General features: G+C 41.4%; 2 protein-coding genes across 5 annotated transcripts; one reads left to right on the plus strand and one right to left on the minus strand.

Moving 5' to 3' along the window:
* Positions 1–6,203: 6,203 nt before the first annotated feature.
* Positions 6,204–13,977, plus strand: admp (anti-dorsalizing morphogenic protein). Of its 2 annotated transcripts, XM_072593990.1 has the most exons (5): positions 6,204–6,690; positions 6,789–6,934; positions 7,638–7,760; positions 10,581–10,776; positions 12,554–13,977. In XM_072593990.1, the coding sequence occupies exons 1-5, from the start codon at positions 6,411–6,413 to the stop codon at positions 12,955–12,957; spliced, it is 1,149 nt and encodes a 382-aa protein (XP_072450091.1). In that variant the 5' UTR covers positions 6,204–6,410; the 3' UTR covers positions 12,958–13,977. The 2 variants fall into 2 exon arrangements, with proteins under 2 accessions (XP_072450091.1, XP_072450092.1); XM_072593991.1 differs by lacking the exon at positions 7,638–7,760.
* pole4 (polymerase (DNA-directed), epsilon 4, accessory subunit) lies at positions 12,470–21,998 on the minus strand. 3 transcript variants are annotated; one of them, XR_011964018.1, is made up of 5 exons: positions 21,755–21,998; positions 19,511–19,595; positions 18,532–18,573; positions 15,770–15,857; positions 12,470–13,053 (listed from the first exon to the last, which is right to left on the minus strand). XR_011964018.1 is itself a non-coding variant. In XM_072593992.1 (5 exons), exons 1-4 carry the CDS (start codon positions 21,956–21,958, stop codon positions 15,962–15,964), a joined length of 360 nt encoding a protein of 119 aa, XP_072450093.1. In that variant the 5' UTR covers positions 21,959–21,998; the 3' UTR covers positions 12,470–15,857; positions 15,960–15,961. The 3 variants fall into 3 exon arrangements, 2 of the variants coding, with proteins under 2 accessions (XP_072450093.1, XP_072450095.1); XM_072593992.1 differs by adding an exon at positions 15,960–15,990 and having other exon boundaries at positions 12,470–15,857; XM_072593994.1 differs by having other exon boundaries at positions 12,470–15,857.
* Positions 21,999–22,286: the final 288 nt, after the last annotated feature.

A 22,286-nucleotide genomic window follows, 5' to 3' on the forward strand; every position in this document is an offset into this window, starting at 1 on the left:
TACTTCAGTTGTGGGTAAAGTGTTGAAAAAGGCTATTAAAAGATGAGATGTATAATCATCTAGAGAGGAGAATAAATTGATTAAGGATAGTCAACACGGTTTTGTGAAGGGTAGGTCATGCCTCACAAACCTTACCCTTGGATGAGGGTAAAGCGGTTGATGTGTACATGGATTTCACAAAGGTGTTTGATAAGGCTCTCCACATAGGCTGTTGCACAAAATACGGAGGCATGGGATTGAGGTGATTTAGCAGTTTGGATCAGAAGTTGGTTGGCTGGAAGAAGACAGAGGATGGTGGTTGATGGGAAATGTTCATCCTGGAGTCCAGTTACTAATGATGTACCGTAAGGATCTGTTTTGGGGCCACTGCTGTTTGTTATTTTTATAAATGACATGGCTGAGGGCATAGAAGGATAGGTTAGTAAATTTGTGGATGACACTAAGGTCAGTGGGGTTGTGGATAATGTTGAAGGATGTTGCAGGTTAAAAAAGGGCATAGACTAGTGGCAGATTTGGGCTGCGAGGTGGCAAATAGAGTTTAATGTGGAAAGGTGTGTGTGATTTACTTTGGAAGGGGCAACAAGAATGCAGAGTACTGGGCTAATGGTTAGATTCTTGGCAGTGTAGATGAGCAGAGAGATCTTGGTGTTCATGTACATAGATCCCTGAAAGTTGTCTGTCAGGTTGATAGGTTTGTTAAGAAGGCCTATGGTATGTTAGCTTTTATTAGAGAGGGAGCCACAAAGTCATACTGCAGCTGTACAAAAGTCTGGTGCGGCCTCACTTGGAGTATTGCATATAGTTCTGGTCACTGTAATTTCAGAAGGATGTGGAAGCTTTGGAGAGGGTCCAGAGGAGATTTATTAGGATGTTGCCTGGTATGAAGGGAAGATCTAATGAGGAAAGGCTGAAGGACTTGAGGCTGTTTTCGTTAGAGAGAGGGAGGTTGAGAGGTGACTTAATTGAGACATACAAGATAATCAGAGGGTTAGAGAGGGTAGACATTGAGAGCCTTGTTCCTCAGATAGTGATGGCTAGCCTGAGAGGACATAGCTTTATATTGAGGGGTGATAGATATAGGACAGATGTCAAAGGTAGTTTCTCAACTCAGAGTAGTAGGGGTGTGAAACGCACTGCTTGCGACAATAGGAGACTCGCCAAATTCAAGGGTATTTAAATGGTCTTTGGATAGACATATGGATGAAAATGAACTAGCGTAGGTTAGATGGGCTTCAGACATGGTTGGCGCAACATCGAGGGCTGAAGGGCCTGTACTGCACTGTAAACCTCTATGTTCTATATCTCTCTAAACCCTTCCTATTCATATACCCATCCAGATGCCTTTTAAATGTTGTAATTGTACCAGCCTTCACCACTTCCTCTGGCAGCTCATTCCATACTGGCACCATCCTCCGCATGAAGAAGTTGCCTTTAGGTCTCTTTTAAATCTTTCTCCTCTCACCTTAAACCTATGCCCTCTAGTTTTGGACTGCCTCACCCTGGGGAAAAGACCTTGTCTCTTCACCCAATCCATGCCCCTCATGATTTTATAAACCTCTGTAAAGCCCTAGCCTACTTAGCCTCTTCCTGTAGCTCAAACTCTCCAACCCTGGCAACATCCTTGTAAATCTTTTCTGAACCCTTTCAAGTTTCACAACATCCTTCCTATAGCAGGGAGACCAGATTTGTCTGCAGAATTCCAAAAGTCACTAACTAATGTACTATACAGCTGCAACATGACATCCCAACTCCTATACTTAAAGCACTGACCAATAAAGTTATATGGCAATACTTCGAGTTACTAATGTCACACTAATTTGGTTACACCACATAAACAATTTGGTTACACCACATAAACATCATGCAAAGTTCTTCTCACCAAGGATCAAATCTAGGCTCTGTATGGATTAGTAGCAGGTCAACTTGCTCAGCACCAAGGTGCTAATCACTAAAAAACAATTTCTGCTAGTGGGACACATCATTCGTATCCCCGACACCAGACTCCTGATTGCAATTGCTCTGCTTGGAGTGACAGTTACCTTTACTTACAGTTATAGCAGAATCTGAGATATTTGAGGGATGTCCTTAAAGCTAATCTGAAAGGTCAAACATCCCTGCCATGAGAGACCCTGGCTTGTAACTGAAGAAGAGGGAGAAGGCTAGTTCATGAGGGCAGCTAGCACATCCAGTGATTTCACCAGGAATGTGCTCGGGGAAGTTGAGGTGCTGAAGGGAGTACACAAATTTCCAAATATCCATCCAACATTTCAAGCACCACCTGTCCCACCCATGATAGAGTCTACAGATTAGTCTAAACAGTCTTTCAAACTGGAGCAGAAGCAAGTCATTGTCAATCCTCAGGGATTCCCTAAAGTGAAGGTATAGTTGTCGACCTTTTATGAAACTATGCCAGAAGTGTGGAGTTTACCAGAAGCAAATAGATGGATTAGAAATCAGGCCTGGGTTACGGTCATAAAGACTCTATTTTTCTGATCTTTTACCAGTAAGTTAATGCTTCACCGCTATTACTGCTGAGATTCCCAACAGGTTCTTCAGCCTAGCCTGGTGAATTTCTATTGCATGCTGATTTTGCTGGGAATCTGCTATTTTAGTACTTCTCGTCTTTTTTCACTACTGGCCTCAATGTCCCAAATGAAGTGGTAAGGAGTGAACATTCATTGTCACCTAACAAACAATGTAAAGGAAACCCAGAAACTTTATTTCATCTCTTTCAAAAGATTTGATCTACGATAAGAAAATATGCAGTATATATGATCACTTCGCATGACAGCAAACTTACAAAGGAGTGTATCTTCCAGTTACAGGTGTAGAGGATGCATTAACCTGGTAGGGGTTACAGCACTGATTAATCAAAATGCTATTGGAGCTTAACAGTTTAAATAAAGAGGACAATTGCATCAAGATTGATTTGCATTACCTTGAGTTTAAAAGGTTGAGAGTTATTTCAGTTCTGGTATTTTTGTTGCAGATACAGATAAGGTATTTCCCCAGTAGAGAAATTCAGGACAATCTTAAAAATGCTGCCTCGTCATTCAGGAGCAAATATTTTCATACCAGGTTTGCTGAAATGTGGCACTCCTTTCCCCAAAAGCCTAGGATGCTGGGGCAATTAAAATGTTTCAAATTGAGATTGTCAGGATTATTCCATAAAATCATCAAATTAAATCATTACATTTGGGGGCGGCATGGTAGCTCAGCACCAGGGTCCCAGGTTCGGTTCCAGCCTCGGGCGACTGTCTGTGTGGAGTTTGCAAATACTCCCCATGTCTGCATGGGTTTCCTCCGGGTGCTCCGGTTTCCTCCCACAGTCCAAAGATGTGCAGGTTAGGTGAATTGGCCACGCTAAGTTGCCCATTATGCTAGGTTCATTCATCAGAGGGAAATGGGTGTGGGTGGGTTACTCTTCGGAGGGTCGGTGTGGACTTGTTGGGCTGAAGGGCCTGTCCCCACACTGTAGGGAAGCTAATCTAATCTAAATGTGCCAAAGATGGTATTGATTTGAAGATTGGTCTTGATTTGATTGCAAAAAGGTTCAAGGTACTAAATACTTGTCTAGGCTTATTCAACAGGTCCCACCTGCCCAGATGTATGGCATGATGAGACTTTTTATAAATATGGGCATGTGTAACTTGAACATTCTGCAAGCAGCCGTTACTCCAATAAGAAGCCAGTTCTCTCCAATGTTTGCTGCTCAATACGTTCAACTAAAGAGCCACTAGGGAATCTTTTGGGATGAGTGGGTCATTAAGAAAGAATGAGACATATATACACCTGTCCTTTACTTTTTCTTTCCACCCTCCAATCTGCAAAACCTATCTACAAGGCTTGCAGCAAATTAAGTTTCAAGTTGAAAGACAATCCACTTCCAAATCCACACTGCCCCCCAAATTCCAAGGGCAAAAGAGTGGTCTTATTAGTTGGCTCTGAGGCTTGGCACTTTTTAATGGACTTTTTAAAATTATTCAGTTAAATTATTATTTTATTGCTTTGGATCTCCTGAGATTCACATGTTGTTTACTGTTGTGAGCAACCTCATCTTTCTGAAATTTGCTCACTGAACTACACACCCTCCCCCAAAGTGAGGGAGAAATTGAAATGTGGCCCCTCAAGTAAAAAGGCTGGGCATGCATGCTGTAAGCAATAAGATCTGTGCAAACCTCCAAGCCCAAACAATTCACAGAGAGCAAATCTGCGAATAAGAAATACAAGGACAAATCCGATTGAATCTGATCTTTGACGCTTGGTTTATCATGGCTTTGAGGAAGTGATCCTCACTCTTGTCACATTACAGGTACCTTTTGTAAGAGATTTCGAAAGATGTTCTTTCCTATTGGATATAGAATCAGGAGAGATAAGGACATTTTTAGAAACCAAATTCATTTGCATTCTTTCTGACATAAAGCTCTACTCTCCCAACCCCTTTCTACTTCAGGTACAATCATACCTTTCAGTTTGTTATCAGGTTTTTGTTTGTCTTAGTTATCTAGCTGTTGTTCTCTCTTCTTTTAATTTTTGTTTGCTGCCCCTGGAGCTCTATCACCTCACAAAACCACTATTTTGGAATTTTTTAAAGAAAGCCAAGAAGCATAAAATGGAAGCCATAATGTTCAATCTTGGTCTTAATCCAGAGAAATGATCAGCTACTCAATAGGAATTTACTGTCACAAAATGCTGCCAGATCTGCTGTTTCCAGCATTTACTGTTTTTGAGACCAATTTCTAGCATGCACAGTATTTTGCTTTTAGTACTGTTACTGCATGTCAGTAATGATCATCACTTCAACCACTTTTTATTGAAAAATATACTTATTGATAAAAATCATCTAGAAATATATACAAATATTCTAAATCAATTCTGTACAATCGTTGCAGAGATAAAGAAACAAAACTTTGGAATTTTGACAATTATCAGCTTTTCGACAGTTGCAAAAAAAAGCATTTTCTATAAAAGCAGAAAATTATTTCTGTTCATTTTGAGACACAGAGAAGTTCTGAAAAATAAACAACCTCTCATTATAATTTAGCTGGAAGACCTTAGACTGTGGTCTTTTTCCACTGCGTCTTGGCAGCAGCTGCCCCAAGCTTTAGTGCATCCTTCATCACATAGTCCTGGGACTTAGAACATGCCAGTCTGCAACACTCAATTATGGTCAACTCATTACACTGGAAGACCAACAAGTTTCAGCTAGCCCAAACAGCAATATCACCTCAACCACTGTATAGTCACTTAGATGCTTCATTTTTACATCTGCAGTGTTATCATCTGGTATACTATGACTCAAAAGTAGCACTCTCTCTTCTGGGACATGAGACTGTAGGTTTAAGTCTCACTCCAATGCAGTACTGAGGGATTGCTGCAGTTATATTTTCCACCTTAGATATAAAACTACAGTCTTGTATTAATTTTCAGGTGGACATAAAATACCCCACTACCCTAAGAAAAACAGCATCATTCTCCCAATATCTGACTATTTCATATCCTTCAACCAGTATTTTAAAAAAGAGATGACGTGTTGCTTTTTTTTTGCTGCACACATATTGCCAGACACACTTCTTTCATTAGAACACCACCAAAGGCCTTCTAATGTATTTCCTCAGCTGTAAAAGGAGTTTCACACCATGAATGGCATTATACAGGTCTTCATTTCCCACCTAATGTTAGTACAATCCATTTGAATGCCGCAGTGTGTTTGGGTAACGAAGCCCAGAGCAGATGGAAAACCAAAGGAGGTGGAAGGGCAACATTACAAATCTGAAGCATGAAGACATTTTCCTTGGACTAAGTGAACTGACACTGCAATCTCCCTTATTGCAGAAGAGTATGTAGATTTGTATCTTTTTTCCTTCCTTCCAAAAGAAATCGGCCTTCGTTCAGAAGTTCTTTCTATATATGATGGACCAAATGTCATTACATTTGTTGTTATGTGTGAAATGCAATAGAATGTTGTCCCACAGGATCCAACATACTTTGCCAATTCAATCTTTCTTGAGTTTAATTTTCCCTTTCCACTCTTTAACCTGTTTGTAAAAGCTATTGCTCTGACCTTGTCCCTTTCAAAAATGTCAGCACCCTCTGTTTGTACAGCTAATGGTTTCATTAGCGAAAATTAATCACTCAAGGGTTTACAAAGTGGCCCCGACTGTGCGAATACAATCAGGAGGGAGGCTCTTCATGTGGGGCCAGGGTCAATGTGTATTACACTTGAAAAGCAAGGTCCTTCCTGGCTTTGGAATCACACCTCGTTAGCAGGAGAGGCCGATCCCTCACACTCAGTAATTGTCCGTTTGCATATTCCACTCTAATGGGCTGCACAGGGGGTGGGTTTTCAGTATATTGCGGCTCCTTCGGTGGCCGCTGTACCACTGCCCACTCTCGGCTGACAGTGTGCCATGTGCTATAGACTCGGAGCCTCGCTGTTGCTCCTGCTGATGTCCCTGCGGCCGAACTGCGCCGCCAGTTTGCCCGGTCACAACCAGCAGTTCCGATCCCACGCACTGAAGAGGCTGCTCGAAGTCTTCGGGATGGAGGACGCCCCACAGTCCCCTCAGAGGGCCCGCCAGCCCCCTCAGTATATGCTGGACCTTTACAATGCAGTTGCAGACGTGGACGGAGTTACCAAGCAACCTGACTTACTCGTGGGAAACACGGTGCGCAGCTTCCTGGATAGAAGTGAGAGCCTAGCTGACCCATGTTGTGTTAAGTAAAGACGTGGTTACTGACAACTCCCCCACCCCACTTTGCTCATCTTTACATTTTTTCTTTCCCAGCTCGCAGCCAGCAGTTCCAGTTCTTTTTCAACCTGTCCAGTGTGGCTAAGAGCGAAACCATTCTTACCGCTCAGCTGCACCTCTTCAAATTGAGAGGTCGACTCTTTCAGGAAAACCTGTACGAAAGGCAACAACACTTCTGTCAGGTAAGAGCGGGGCAAGGCTCTTCAAAACGACACTACCCCATAATAAGGGAGAGAATCGTTTCACTCAGAATGTCCTCAGGTCTAAGAAAGAGAGGAGCAGTGGCAGGCAAGCCGGAAAGAAGTTCAAAGGGGCATAAAAGTCAGAACGTAATTCAGTAAACACTCGGGAAAAATTGAGAAACCAAAACCGTTTCTCTGCAGTTTAAGTCATCCCACCATGGGTGAAACGACACGGCCATTTAACACCATTCTCTATTAGTTCTAAATAGATATTATGACAGACTGCTTGTTCCTGATCACCCATTTTCACAAAGTTAAAGCTGACCCCAAAACGTCAGCTGCTGTACTTAAAGAAGAAAATTTTATCTGAATTTGATACGATTTGATTGTTTACACTGATTCTGCCACGTTTCACATACAGCAGCGTAACTGGTCGAATATTAGCGTGAATGCACAACATAAAAACTGAGATGATAAAACAGGTAGGAATAATTGGCTTGGGCAGGAAGTAAGCAATATGTCACCACGTCAGTGTGCACTGCTGCACCATGTAAGAAACAAAGCAGTTTTTGCAACCAGATGTAAAGAATGTGGAAATCATTCATGATCAAGAGCAGTGCAGCGATTTTACTTTGTTTTCTGGGTTTTTTTTTGAAATATAATTAGCTGCAACAACTTGTCTGAGCTGTAAACTCTATTTTAGGTCAGTGTCTACCAGATACTGGACAGTAATAACACATCTACAGCAGAGGAATTACGACTGCTGTCATCCAGAATACTGGCAGTCCATGACAGCACATGGGAGGTCTTCACAATCACCAAGGCTGTAAGTTACATTGGATCACAACATTTAATAAAACTTACAGGAATAACTTTTGAAACATGATACACCCACAATATCACTAATCGCTGTGCCCTCTAGTAAGATGCAACAGGAACCATGTCAACTAGTACCATTATCTTGTTAGCGTCCAAACAAATTGTTTCACAATCATTTGGCATGATACATTAATACTCTCAATGTCATTAGAGATGGAAGACCAGGATTTTGATCCAGTGACAGTGAAGGGAAGGCAATATATTTTCAAGTCAGGATAGTGAGTGGCTTGGAGAGTACCTTGTAATGTTAGTGTAGAATGATTTATGAAGGAAATACATTTTCCTTGTTGTAAGGCCCTCATATTTCTTAATTAGATCACATGAACAGTAAAAAGCACATTATGTTAAATGAGACCATTAAAATAGGGTTTACTGCTAAAATTTAAAATCCAATAGTTTCCACAAATACTTCTTCCTGTTTCTGTCAGCTTTTTGAAAGTCCTACATTAAATCTACAGGAGGTTACACTCAATCTTTATAGTGCTCTGATTAGGCCACAATTATACTAGTGTCCAGTTCTGGTCACCTCACTTGACAAAAGATGGGAAGGCCATTAAGAGGGTAGAGAGGAGACTTACAAAGTTAGGTTGCAAAGGCTTGGGACTGTTCTCCTTGGATAATACAGAGGAATTAAGATCACAATTTGAGTAAATAAGCTAAGACAAGAAAACAACCACACTTCCCCTTAGTTGATGGTACAAAGTCTCGGGAACAGAGGAGAATGAGATGAAGAACATTTTTTAAAAACCCAATAGTGGTAATAGCCAGAAACTTGCCGTCCTGGAGTGTGGTAGACATGGAAACAACCAATGAAATTGTATGGGTAATTGAAATAAACTTGCAATGCTACAGGGATCAAACAGGGGAATGTGACTGATGAGACCACTCTATGGGAATCCACCATTCATGAGATGAATGGCCTTCTGTTCCATAGAAACAGTCCACAGAAACATCTATGTACAGTACTTGTATTGATTATTACAGCTGAGAGAATACTCACAGCAACTGCTGCTGTATCAGCAGTAAGTGAACCAATGCCTGTTAGATTTTCAGGAGTAACTTACAATAAGATTGTAATGTATACTCATGTACAGATATACAGTAGTGAAAAGTGCACAAAATCATCAGATACAATGTACTCAAGTACAAAATAGAAAAATAAAGACACTTAAAGTTAAACATTACGGTCCTTCTCATATAAAATAGAAAAATATATTGTAGTAATTGCGCAGAATCTTGTTATAACTTGACACGTTAGGTGTTAGATAGATGTTTCTCCTTGTTAGGGATATGGAACTACACAGATTACAATCTTAGAACTCTTATTTGTTATTGTCTTTTATTTGTAAGAGTTACAGTACCAGTATTTCAGCCTTTAACAATACGTTCCAACAGAATGTGCATACTAACCAGCATACAGATGCCAGTTGTGCTCTGGTATAATGAACCATGTTAACAAATTTAGGGGTCTGTGCGAGGATAAAGAGCTCACTGAATGCTGTATAGAAATAATCAAACTATTGACTCTGTAAACTACACTGGATTAACATCTGTAGTTTTACAGCAGATATCCAACCAGTCAATTATGTCAGAACGAATAGTGCGAAAATTGCAAAATAAATTTCACCCTGTTTTGGCTATAAAGAAAGGAAAGTAATATTCAATCTACAGAATGGTACATAGTTAAATCATGGGATTGATCCACAACAATTGAGTTCCTCAGGAATGACTTCTTAAACCTCAAAACAGTGACTCGAGCCTTATGTAAATTCAATGACACTGATAAAATTAATCCAATGCACTGTTTAATGACTTGGACAGGACCTTGGTAAGGCCACATTTGGAGTACTGTGTGCAGTTCTGGTCGCCTCACTTTAGGAAAGATGTGGAAGCTTTGGAGAGGGTGCAGAGGAGATTTACCAGGATGTTGCCTGGAATGGAGAATAGGTCATCCGAGGATAGGTTGAGAGTGCTAGGCCTTTTCTCATTGGAACGGCGAAGGATGAGGGGTGACTTGATAGAGGTTTATAAGATGATGAGGGGAATAGATAGAGTAGACAGTCAGAGACCTTTTCCCCGGGTACAACAGAGTGTTACAAGGGGACATAAATTTAAGGTGAAGGGTGGAAGGTATGGGGGGATGTCAGGGGTAGGTTCTTTACCCAGGGAGGGGTGGGGGCTTGGAATGCACTGCCTGTGGGAGTGGCAGACTCAGAATCATTGGTGACCTTTAAGCGGCAATTGGATAGGTACATGGATAGGTGCTTAAGCTAGGACAAATGTTCAGCACAACATCGTGAGCCGAAGGGCCTGTTCTGTGCCGTATTGTTCTATGTTTAAATACGTGATAGGATACTAAAGCAAGAACGGTTTTAAATGGTACAAAACAAAAGGACATATGATATGAACTTCACACAAAGTGGATAGGTTTGCATGTAATGGACATGAAAAAGCTGTCTTTCAAAGGTATTGACAACTTGATCAGGGTTTTCCTTATTTGAGATAGGTGAACAATGCAGAGCCCAATGACCTGATATATCAGTGTCGCAAGTGGAAAATGGAAATATCTCTTTGGTGCAATAGGAGCTGTTGTTCTGGGGTTGATGGTGAAGGCACATAGCTTGGAATGAGTAAAAGGAATTTTGTTCTGTTTCTGACATCTGCTGCAGCTGACTTGACAGTGTTCATGAGGTACAATAGAGGGAACCATAACCTGCATGAAACACTTGCTGTATTAGATTGATGGAAGATTTCTTTATTTGTGCAGGTATATGCATGGACACAGGATACAAAGAGCAACAAAGGCTTGATGGTCATTGTGCAAACTCTGGCTGGGCAGCAGACCAGCAATCATTTTGTCCGTTTTGCCACAGGGAGAGACCATCACAGCAGCAAGCAACCAATGCTGGTCCTCTTCACAGATGAGGAGAGGAGAGGGATTACCACTTCCCCGTCATTAAAAGGTAAAGTCCTTATGATTGGTACCAAAGATCCACCTCACTACTGTACTCTGTTTAAACACATTTACAAAAAGCTGTCATTAGGCTCCTGCTTTAACTAGTTGGTTTCAGTCTCATTTTGGTCACTTATTGACAGTCTTCCTTCAAACTTATTTAAGAGCTAAAAGTGTAATTCTCTTCATTTATATAAAAGTAATGAACTTTAAATTCTTATGGCATCTGTCCTGTGTGCTGCCCAGCCGGACACAACATGAAAAATTATAGGTCTACTTCTTAATTTGATACATTAGTTCAGACAAAATTCAGGACTGCCAGACTGAGGCAAAGTGAAAAACCACAAAAACAGTGCAATCACTTTACTACTATAAAGAACAGGACAGCCAATTCATTCTCCCTCACCTTACCTGGTAACTATTTATTTTTAAACCTAATTAGTACCCTTACGTCCCATGTAGCTATTGGCTTTTTAAAATTCTAAATTACTTCTGCATCTAACCCACATCTAAGTGCTTAGCAGAAGACTTTGGCCCTGAATAGACAACTAATGCTTGCGGTGAATTGGAAGAGGCACTGCAGAACTATTGTAATTTTTTTTTACACCTTTCATGGGATGATGGTGTCACTGGCAAAACAAGCATTTGTTGCCCATCCCTAACTGCCCTAAGATGTTAGTGAGTTGCCACCCTGAAGAGGTGCAGTCCATCTATTGCAGGAACACCCAAAGTACTGTTCACAGTAAGGGAAAACTATATGGTTTTACAATGGATGGATTGACTGACATGAGGGCTCTTCCTTTATTTCAAATACTTACTACAAAACAGGAATCGGAGTAATGCCAGTTGTAACAGTCAATGTGTGGCTGACTGGAAGGTAATACCATGCCAAAAAGAGCAAGGAAGCTGAGTGAGTCATTAGCAGAGTTATGTGGGAGGAGTTTGAAAACATGACTGCAATCCCTCATTCCAGATGGCAGATTCAGACACAGTGAGCTAGACTTTCCAAACAGTGAAGTTTCTGCCAGACATGCACTGGAACTGATCTCTCACTTGACTGTTTTGAACCATAAAGCACTATTGTATCTACCCGACAGATCCATGGTTGGTTTTAAGTTGTTAGTACTCTCAAAGGTAGGTCAACACCTGGAGTATAGATTTCAGATCAATAACAGGTGTAAAAGGCAAAGCTATTCTCTCCCTCTACCTCCCGGTAGTAATGCTTGTTTAAGAGATTAATCTAAAAAATTCAAAGATTCCTTGCTTGGAGTATTACCATAATCCAGCACAACAAGATTTAACTTTCCAAAAACTAGTTTCAGTCAAGAATCCTTGCTGACGAACACATACAGAGGGCATTAATAAAAACAGAAAATACTTAGGTCTGACAGTCTCCTTTGGAAGGAGAAACAGAGTAAAAGTTTCAGGTCAGATTAAGTTTATTTCCTTCTCCGCAGCTGAAATATAGAGGAACTTCAATTATCCGAAGGACACGGGCAGGGAGTATTTCATTAAGTTAATCAAATTTTGGATAACATAGTTTAGTCGAGCTTTGGGACCTTGCAATCTTGCCGGATTATCCAATATTCAGATAATTGAGTGACGGATAATCTCAGCTCCTCTGTAATTGAAAAATGCTGAAAGTACACAATGCCAAAGTCTACAACATTTGTTTTTAAAAAAATACAAATGGTGCTGGAATCTTATAAGGGCAAGAAAAGATTTTTCTTTATAAATGGCCCCTGAATACATGAGATGACTTAACTCATTATACTCCACATTTACAGATATGGCCACAGAGATTCCGTTTCTCTCTCACAGAACACTCCAGAACAAAGCAAGCCAGAACCGAAACACAAGGTCCTTGCATTTCCAAGCATGTCAAAGGCATCCTCTATATGTAGACTTTGAAGAGATTGGCTGGTCTGGTTGGATTATCTCCCCTCGAGGTTACAATGCTTATCATTGTAAAGGAGCATGTTTCTTCCCACTGGGCCAAAATATGAGACCAACCAACCATGCCACTGTCCAGTCTATTATCAATGCTCTTAAACTAGCCAATGATGTGGCATCTCCGTGCTGTATCCCAGACAAACTCTTCTCCATTAATCTTCTCTATTTTGATGATGATGAAAATGTAGTCTTGAAACAGTATGATGACATGGTTGCTGGAAGCTGTGGGTGCCATTAACTCATTATTGACCCCTCATTCACTGAGTTCTCATAACCATCCCAGTCTTGCATAACGTCTGGCTCCTGAGGTGAGAAACCAGCATCCTCAGGAGATCTGAAAGCAATGGGGTTAATAGCAATCGTTTTAAAAATGCTTACCATGCAAGAAAAGTGTTGGTCTGAGCAATTGCTTTAAAGAAAAAGGTCATTCCCTAAAGCAACATGTGCAGACTGCAGAATGAGTTGTAAAATGTGTAAATGTGTATATAGTGTTATACAGATGTATCAATATATCAGGATCAAGAGTAATTCTGGCATTGATTAATGTAAATTGATGTATTATACAGAATACATATAGCATAATAGGATTGGTGACTTCAACACATTTGTAAACTTTAAAACAAGAATGAAATGTGAACAAACAGCGTGATCTCAGTTTTGTTTCATTTATCTTCATTTTTTGTATTATTTCATTCCTTCACTGATATTATCTTGTCTCTTTCCACCTTTCAATCACACACTCTCTCAGACTCTAGTTAATAATTTACTTTCCCACCTCCACTATTATACTCCCAAATCTTCACTGTTTCATTAATTCTCATTTCTACCATGAACTGAAATTCAGTTCTCTCACTGCTCAAGTGATACTCTCATCTTCCTTCACTGGTTTTCTGTTATTTTCACTATCTCAAAACTCCAGTTTGTTTTCTTCTAATGGCATAAAGGCATTGCTCTTTTTTGCTGTTTCACTCTTCCCTTCACCTCATTATTCTTGGTCTACCCACTTTCATAAACTGAAATGCATTTTCTCATCTCTCCTAAAATCTCATGCACAAAGGTTGTAAAGCATGCCTCACCTTGATTGCTTGAAGCAACCTATATTACTATATTCAGGCTATTACCAGAATCCAAACATTAGCAAAACCTCATTCTTAGAAGCAGAGAAAGACCTGCAGCAGTTCTGAATACTATTCGTAAGCTCTAGTTGACTGTTTTAAGGATATGTATAAATATGGAAATCATGTTAACCCGTTTGAAATCTTATGGTCTCTGCCTTTTGTTTATCAACATCCTCAATGATTGCCAACATCACATCTACAATTACACAGCTTATCTATTTAGTATTGAGGGATATGTTCCATCTATTCTTAGCATTTATTCGAATATAAGAGCTTTCAGCCAGTCTAGAATTGATAACTTTAATCATGTAGAATGCTTACTATTCTTAAGCAGGTGATAGCTTAAATCTATTTATGTTATGAAGTTTCCCAGCTTCCTTCTGAAAAACCTCTCATGGATAAAATGCTTAAGGAATTTCTTACTGTTACGTTTTGCAACCACAGCCCTGTTTTTCTTCAGCTCTCCAACCAACTCATTAATATATTTTCATTTGTTACAACATTGACAAGGTCAGCCTTGTGTGCTCATGCACAAGACCTGGACCAATAACATCTGAAATCAAAAGCTAAGAAAATAGAAAATGGATGAGAGAAAACAAAGTCAACTCAGATCAAGAATGAGCTATTGTACCACCAGGCAAAATGAACACATGAGGAAATGTACAGCAAAGTGAAGGACTCAACTAACAATCACAAAGGTCATTAAAAATTGAACTTAGTCAAAACAATAAAGCACAGTTTTCTTTAATTGATAACTATCCTTTAAAACTTGACTCTTAAACTGGACTCTTCCTGGCCATTAGCATTAACAGGCATTATGACCAACTTTGAATCCAGTTTAACAATTCTGGTCATTGTTAATTTAATAGTATTTATTGAAGAACTTTTGCATTCTTGTAATTTGAAGGTGGGGGGGGGGGCAGGGAGGTTAGACAAAACATGATACAGCACAGGGCACATTAAATTAGTGGAATTAGGTTATGAGGGATTACACAAAGAAGATTATCACTTGAAAATAGGTCATCAAGATATTAGACATTACACAAGTTGACCTATAATTCTCACCCTTCACCAGCAAATCCATATTGCAGCGCTGATAGAACAGCACAAAATCCCTTGTGCATGTAGCAACAGGTATACTGTTTACTGGCCAATAACCCTACAAATAGATATTACAATGGATTCCTCAAGTATATTACTATCAGGTAGACAAGCGACCAAACTGGTTGATGGTAATGAAAGATTGTGGGCTGTGGGATTGGAGTAATCTTGATTCAAACAAAAAAAGGATGCAGAGTATGACTTGTGTTATTTGACATCATGTACTGTAGTGATACAAAGATGACTTCAAGTCGAATAAATACCATTAGGGTCTGAAATCACTGACAAAATTACATAATTGTATTTCAATATTAACACCCTCCTGCAATGCACAGGAAGTTCATCTGGAAGTGAGTTGGAAACTAACGTGAACGAATAGAATAGTAGTTCTCTTATAATATATTTCAGGTTGGAATTAACTGAGGGTCAAGGCAGTTAAGTTTCCACACTTAAGCAGTACAGGTTTCAGATCATATCCTGTACAACTGCAATAATGTAAAAGCCTGTGCCCTGAAGCTTTTTGTTGTGTCAGCACACCTTCTAAGATAATATATCATTAGGTGGTGATGCTAGCTTTGCATTACAGATATATTCCAAGTGATGATCTGTTTTGCGTACACTATTGATCCTGCGTTACGTGTTGGGATTTTGTTTTATGCATGCACATCCTAACCTCAGCAGCAGCATGATTGAAAGGCCTTATAGTCAAGGACAGTATTTAAGATAAAATCACAAAAGCTTCTTAATATAGTCATATAATTGCAAACATTCACATCTGGAATCAATCATTACAGATACAACTTTTTTACAGATTATACAAAATATACATACACATATAGTGAGAACCTTTGAACACAGCTCTCTATCTATTGTCAATTTGGCCTCTTGTGAAGCTTGGTTCCAATTCAGTCCAGAGTTCCTGGAAGAATAAAGTGCACTGAAATTCTCTGGAACATACACACAGGAAGCAATTATGTTAACAACATGCAGTCCAAGAAACAGTGACTATTGCAAAGCCCACCTTTACAGAGTTGCAGCGGCACCATCAGAACCTGGGAAAAATAATGGCGTTCCTTGGATCAAACTGATTTTAGGGACTCAAACAATCAGATCATTTCGAATCATCATTTCAAAACAAACAGGGTGGAAACCAATTTTCTTCGTTCACACTACTTTTCCCATTAAAGGCCAACAAAAGTGCCAGTAAAAAAAATTCTATATCAAGAAAGATAACCATGAAATAAAGTGTGGCATACAAGCGTAACCATGCAGGATGAAAAAGACGGAGGGGGCAAGAAAGTGGAGGGAGAGAGAGAAAGAAAAAATTAATTGAATCAAAAGCAAAACACTGCAAATGCTGAAAATATGAAATGAACAGAGGCCAAAAATTTCAAAGTTATACAGTATTTGTGATTCCTTCTCAAGATGGCAGCGGAGTAGCAATGCAACAGGTGGGGTCCTAACCCCAGGAGCCTGGAGCTTGTCTGCTGTCTTTTTCTTTTCTTTCCCTTTTGTCTTCATTAGATAGTCAGTCATACAGTATGGAAACAGACTCTTTGATCCCACTCCTCCCAACTGATTTCCCAGTCCTAATTGCCAATATTTGGCCCATATGCCTCTAAACCCCTTGTATTCATATAACCATCCAGAGGCCTTTTAAACAGTATAATTGTATTCGCTTCCATCATTTCCTCTAGCAGCTTGTTCCATACATGCACCACCCTCTGCATGAATAAGTTACCCCTCAGGTCATATTACTTCCATACAAGAGGCCCGACAGGCAAGGCAAATGAATTTAGGGCATGGTTGGGAACATGGGACTGGGATATTGTAGCTATTATAGAAACGTGGCTCAGGGATAGCGTATAGGATATAGATACGATAAGAAGGATAGAAAGATAGGAGGGGGAAATGACATTTTTGGTTATTTTCTGATGTCATGGAGAAACAGGAGAAATGTTGATTGGCTGCAGTGGTGACAGTGCCCGGAGTGATGATTCCTGACTGCAGTAGGCCTAGTGCTTGGACTCAGAGGGTCACTGGTCATGACTGTGCCCAAAAAAAGGTTTCAACCTGTGGTAGGCCTGCAGTGGGGAGTCAGGGGGGTCTTTGGATGCAGTGATGGTGGTGGTGCCTCAAGCTTGGACTCGGTGGACGTGGTGCCTGGAGCAAAGACTTCTGGCTGGGGACCTTGCAAAAGCAGTGTATTTGTGTTGTAGACCTCTTGTTCAGATGATGAACTCTATTTATGTAATTTTTTATTCCTTTTGTAGTCTGGAGGCTAGGTACTGTCGCAGACTGGGGTGGAAGGACTGCAATTCTTAATTTAAAAACACATTCATTTATTTATTTTATTCCTATGATTTTGAATTTTTCTAATGTATCCCTAAGAACCTATACTTAAGAATCTGTGCCTAAGTACTCTTGTACCTAACATGGTACCGTAAGTAGTGACTTGTAAACTTTTCACTGTACTCATGTGAGTACATGTGACAGTAAAGCTAATTCTAAGAAGCAAACAGCATTAACATTTCGCATTAGTGATCTGAGCACGTCTCAAAGTAGTTCACAGTCAATTAATTATTTTGAGTTGTTTGAGAGGGAGAATTGAGCGAGAAATGTAATAACTTAGTAATTGAAGTGAAAGCCAGGCAATGTGGAAATGAAGAGGGATTTGGAATTCAGATAAATAAGACATTAAAAGCAGCAGGATAAGACTGTAAAGAGATAAGCTTATACAATACTAAGTTTTAAGATGTTTAAAATAAGAGTCAAAATGGCATGGTGACTATAATCATAAAGGTCACAATTGGGTACAATACAATTATGAGTGATGTGATAAATACTAAAATCATAAAGAGGTGTGACAATGTACAGAAACTATTTACAGGGGAACGAAAGAAGATTATAAACAAGTTAGTTAGGATTAAAAACAAATGTGAAGCTAGGGAGTGCAATACCAAAATATGAATAAAGCAAAAAGTATGTCAATTGTTAAGAATAGGTTAAGCAGATCTTGTAGCAGAGGTAATGCTCCCATCAGTGGGCCAAAAGGTCTGGGTTCAAGTCCCATGTGTGTCAGCTGTGCATCATTAAGGAGTGATGATGGCCAATTGGTATTATTGCTGGACTGTTAGCTCAAAGACGCATCTGATCACTAATGTCCTCATTTGATCTGGCCTACATGTGATTCCAGACCCACATCAATGTGGTTAACTCTTAACTGCTCTCTGGGCAATTAGTGATAGGTAATAAATGCTGGCCTAGCCAGCGACTCCCTCATCATGAATAAAAAAGATGTCCCAACAGATTGATTAAGAGTACTTTTAAGAATAGGTGAGAGAAGTGATTGAGTGAATAGAACGGTACATTGTATTAGTACAATTATTGCTTCTATGAAAGATGAACAACAGTCTTGAAAGATCGTGGAATTCAACAATTCATATTAGTACCTCAACTTAAGATAATTTTGTCTGTTGCACCTTGTTGCAGCAATGCCTTCTCCCCGGGGGTAAGAAGGATTGACAGAAGGATTAGGAGAAAATGACAGACAAAATAAAGTTATAGCTGTTAAGCAATGAGGAAGCACTCACCTTCCAAAAACGCAAATTCATCTGTAGCATCAACTGCATTGTCTGAAAGAGAAATAAAAATACATCATCTAGCAATTTGGATAACTTGCAAACAAAACAACAATTGACTATTTCACCTTTGCACCCCCACCCCACAAACAAACTTAGCTCAGCACTTAAGTGATTTGGATGTGAATACAGGAAGTATGGTTAGTAAGTTTGCAGATGACACCAAAATTGATGGTGTAATGGACATTGAAGAAGGTTACTAAGAGTACAACAGGACCTTGATCAGATGGGCCAAAAATGGCAGATGAAGTTTAATCTAGATAAATGTGAGGTGCTACATTTTAGTGCTGCGAATCTGGACAGGACTTACACACTTAACGGTAAGGTCCTGGAGAGTGTTGCCAAACAAAGTAAACAAGGAGTGCAGGTTCACAGTTCACAGGTTTGGAAGGTTTGAGTATACGTGAGGCTGAATAGGTTGGGGCTATTTTCCCTGGAGCATCAGAGGCTGAGTGGTGATCATAAAGAAGTTTATAAAATCATGAGGGGCAAGGATAGGGTGAATAGTCAAGGTCTTTTCCCCAGGGTAGGAGATTCTAAAACTAGAGATCATAAGTTTAAGATGAGGAGAAAGATTTAAAAGGGACCTAAATGGCAACCTTTTCATGAAGAGGGTGGTGCATGTATGGAATGAACTGCCAGAGGAAGCGGTGGAAATTGGTACAATTACAATATTTAAAAGTCATCTGGATGGGTATATAAATGGGAGGGGGTTAAAGCGATACGGGCCAAACGCTGGCAAGTGTGACTTGATTAATTTAGGATATTTAGTCAGCATGGATGAGTTTGACCAAAGGATCTGATTCCGTTCTGTACATCTCTATGGCTGTATGACTTTAAAACTCACAAATGTTATAATCCTACAAAGACCCTTGAGTATGCTATGACAACAAAGTAGCAGTCTGGAATAACAAATTGCTGGCAGACTCACCCACATCCTTTCGCTGGATAGTTTTGCGTTTTCCCCGCAAAGCGAATGAATATGCATCCTTCGCAATCACTTCAACAAATAGTTCCTGTTGGGAGAAACCAAATACATTGTTCAGTCAATGGGATACCCAGTTTGTTCAGTATACATTCTCTCTCTCTCTCTCAAGGAACCCAGTATACAGCTCCAGCTCTCATACAGCTGTAATCTCTTTCCTGAGCAGAAGCAGCATTTCCTCCCTCAGGCAAACCTTTGTATCCCTCCCCACAGAGACAGGTTGCTTTTGCCTCATTAGCAATTAATAAAATGATGCCAAGATTGAAGTTTCCTTAAGTCTTAATCTAAATTAACGCATTCTTATGCAAAGTGAGCAATGTCACTGTCATCAAGGATTTAATGTTTATGCAAACTCAGGCAGAATCAACATATCAGTCTGTATAAGTGATCCATCAAGATAAATTAACTGAAGCTGAAAAATTAAAATTCGAACTTCTAAAATGCCAAACAGATATACATGACTGATTTATGGAAAAAGATAGCAAGTTTTGAGAAGATTCGCAGCTCAGGTTCTGGATGTAAGTTTGCTCGCTGAGCTAGAAGGTTTATTTTCAGACGTTTTGTCACCATACTAGGTAACAACATCAGTGACTCCCACAGCTACCTGGATTACACCTCCTCCCACCCTACCTCCTGCAAAAATACTATCCCTTATTCCCAATTCCTCTGCCTCATCTGCTCCCAGGAGGACCAGTTCCACCATAGAACACACCAACTGGCCTCCTTCTTCAAAGACCACAATTTCCCCTCCCACATGGTTGATGATGCTCTCCAGCGCATTTCATCCATGCTCTGCACCTAAACCCTCGAACCCCACCCCTCAGACGCAACATGGTCAAAACCCCTTGGTCCTCACCTTCCACCCCAGCAACCTCCGCCATTTGCGCCACCTACAAACGGACCCCGCCACCAGAGATATATTTCCACCCCCACCCCATCCGCTTTCCGTAAAGATTGTTCCCTTCGCGACTACTTGGTCATGTCCACACCCCTTAATTACCCACCCTCCCTTTCTGACACCTACCAGCAACAACTGCAAAACCTCCCCACCCCCCTCGTCTCCATCCAAGGCCACAAAGGAGCCTTTCATATCCATCAAAGTTTCACCCGCATTTCCACACACGTCATTTACTGTATCTGTTGCTCCCAATGCGGTCTCCTCTACACTGGGGAGACTGGATGTCTACTCGCAGAATGCTTCAGAGAACATCTCAGGACATCCACACCAATCAACCCCACCGCCCTGTGGCTGAACATTTCAACTCCGCCTCCCACTCTGTCGAGGACATGCAGGTCCTGGGCCTCCTCCACCGCCGCTCACTCACCACCCAATGCCTGGAGGAAGAACGCCTTATCTTCCACCTTGGGACCCTTCAATCCCATGGCATCAACATGGATTTCACCAGTTTCCTCATTCTCCCTCCCACCCTTACCCCAGACCCAACCTTCCAGCTCAGCACCGCCCTCATGACCTGTCCCACCTGCCCATCTTCCTTCTCACCTATCTGCGCCACCATCCCCTCTGACCTATCACCTTTATCTCCATCCACCTATTGCACTCTTAGCTACCTTCCGCCAGCAGACCCCCCTCCTCATTTATCGCTCCACCCTGAGGCTCGATCTTCCTGCTCCGCCGATGCTGCCTGACCTGCTGTGCTTTTCCAGCACCGCACTGATCTTGACCCCCAACATCATCAGTGAGCCTCTGATGAAGCCTTTGTATGTTGACGAGTCAGTTTTGTTTTGAAAAGTCAGGCTCTATTATTTTTGATAATGCTCCTTAATCTGGTGGCATCTACAGTGACGGGGAAAAGTTATATTGATACCGGTTCAGAAACTGCACCAACGTTTGAGTTTTATTTTAGTGGCCAGGTTTCTAGAGTAATTGATGTTTAACCCATTATCCAGGAATGGGCTACACTAAAGAAGTTCTGGTAAAATGTACAACATTTTACATTTCTTTCTTAATTTGTGTAGTCTCTATTTGTAATTTAACTCCTGGAGATTGTTATGGTAAATATACTCTGCACCTTCACCAACCAGCCCAGAGCTGGGGACCATGATCAATGAAGGAACGCGGGCAGAGACCCAGTTGATTGCACCCGGGAGGAGGTCACAGTGACCGTTAGGGCCTCTGGCAGCCGCCGGATGGCCCTCTCCAGGGGGTCGGGGTGGCCATCACTCACTCACCGTGGCCTTGCCGATGGCAAACACGGCCTCCTGGCTCGCCAGCGACACATCGGGATCAGCCTTCATCAGCCCCTTGATCCGGCTCAGCGGCAGCCGGAGCAGTTTATGCTGCAGGCCCGGCCTCTCCACCTCGACCTCCGGCTGCAGGCTCTGGGCCGATTCCCCCGCTTGCTGCAGCCCCACACCGCTCTCGCGTTCCTCCATCAACCGCCTTCCCGCCTCACCGCCTGCTGCTCCCCGAACCGCCAATCGCAGCGCGCCCTCATCCCCCTCCGCCAATCGCAGCGCGCCCTCATCCCCCTCCGCCAATCGCAGCGCGCCGTCACCCCCCTCCGCCAATCGCAGCGCGCCCTCATCCCCCTCCGCCAATCGCAGGGCGCCCTCATCCCCTCTGCCAATCGCAACGCGCCGTCACTCCCCTCCGCCAATCGCAGCGCGCCCTCATCCCCCTCCGCCAATCGCAGGGCGCCCTCATCCCCTCTGCCAATCGCAACGCGCCGTCACTCCCCTCCGCCAATCGCAGCGCGCCGTC

The sequence above is a fragment of the Chiloscyllium punctatum genome, chromosome 24 (genome assembly GCF_047496795.1).
Source record: "Chiloscyllium punctatum isolate Juve2018m chromosome 24, sChiPun1.3, whole genome shotgun sequence".
Taxonomy (NCBI): domain Eukaryota; kingdom Metazoa; phylum Chordata; class Chondrichthyes; order Orectolobiformes; family Hemiscylliidae; genus Chiloscyllium; species Chiloscyllium punctatum.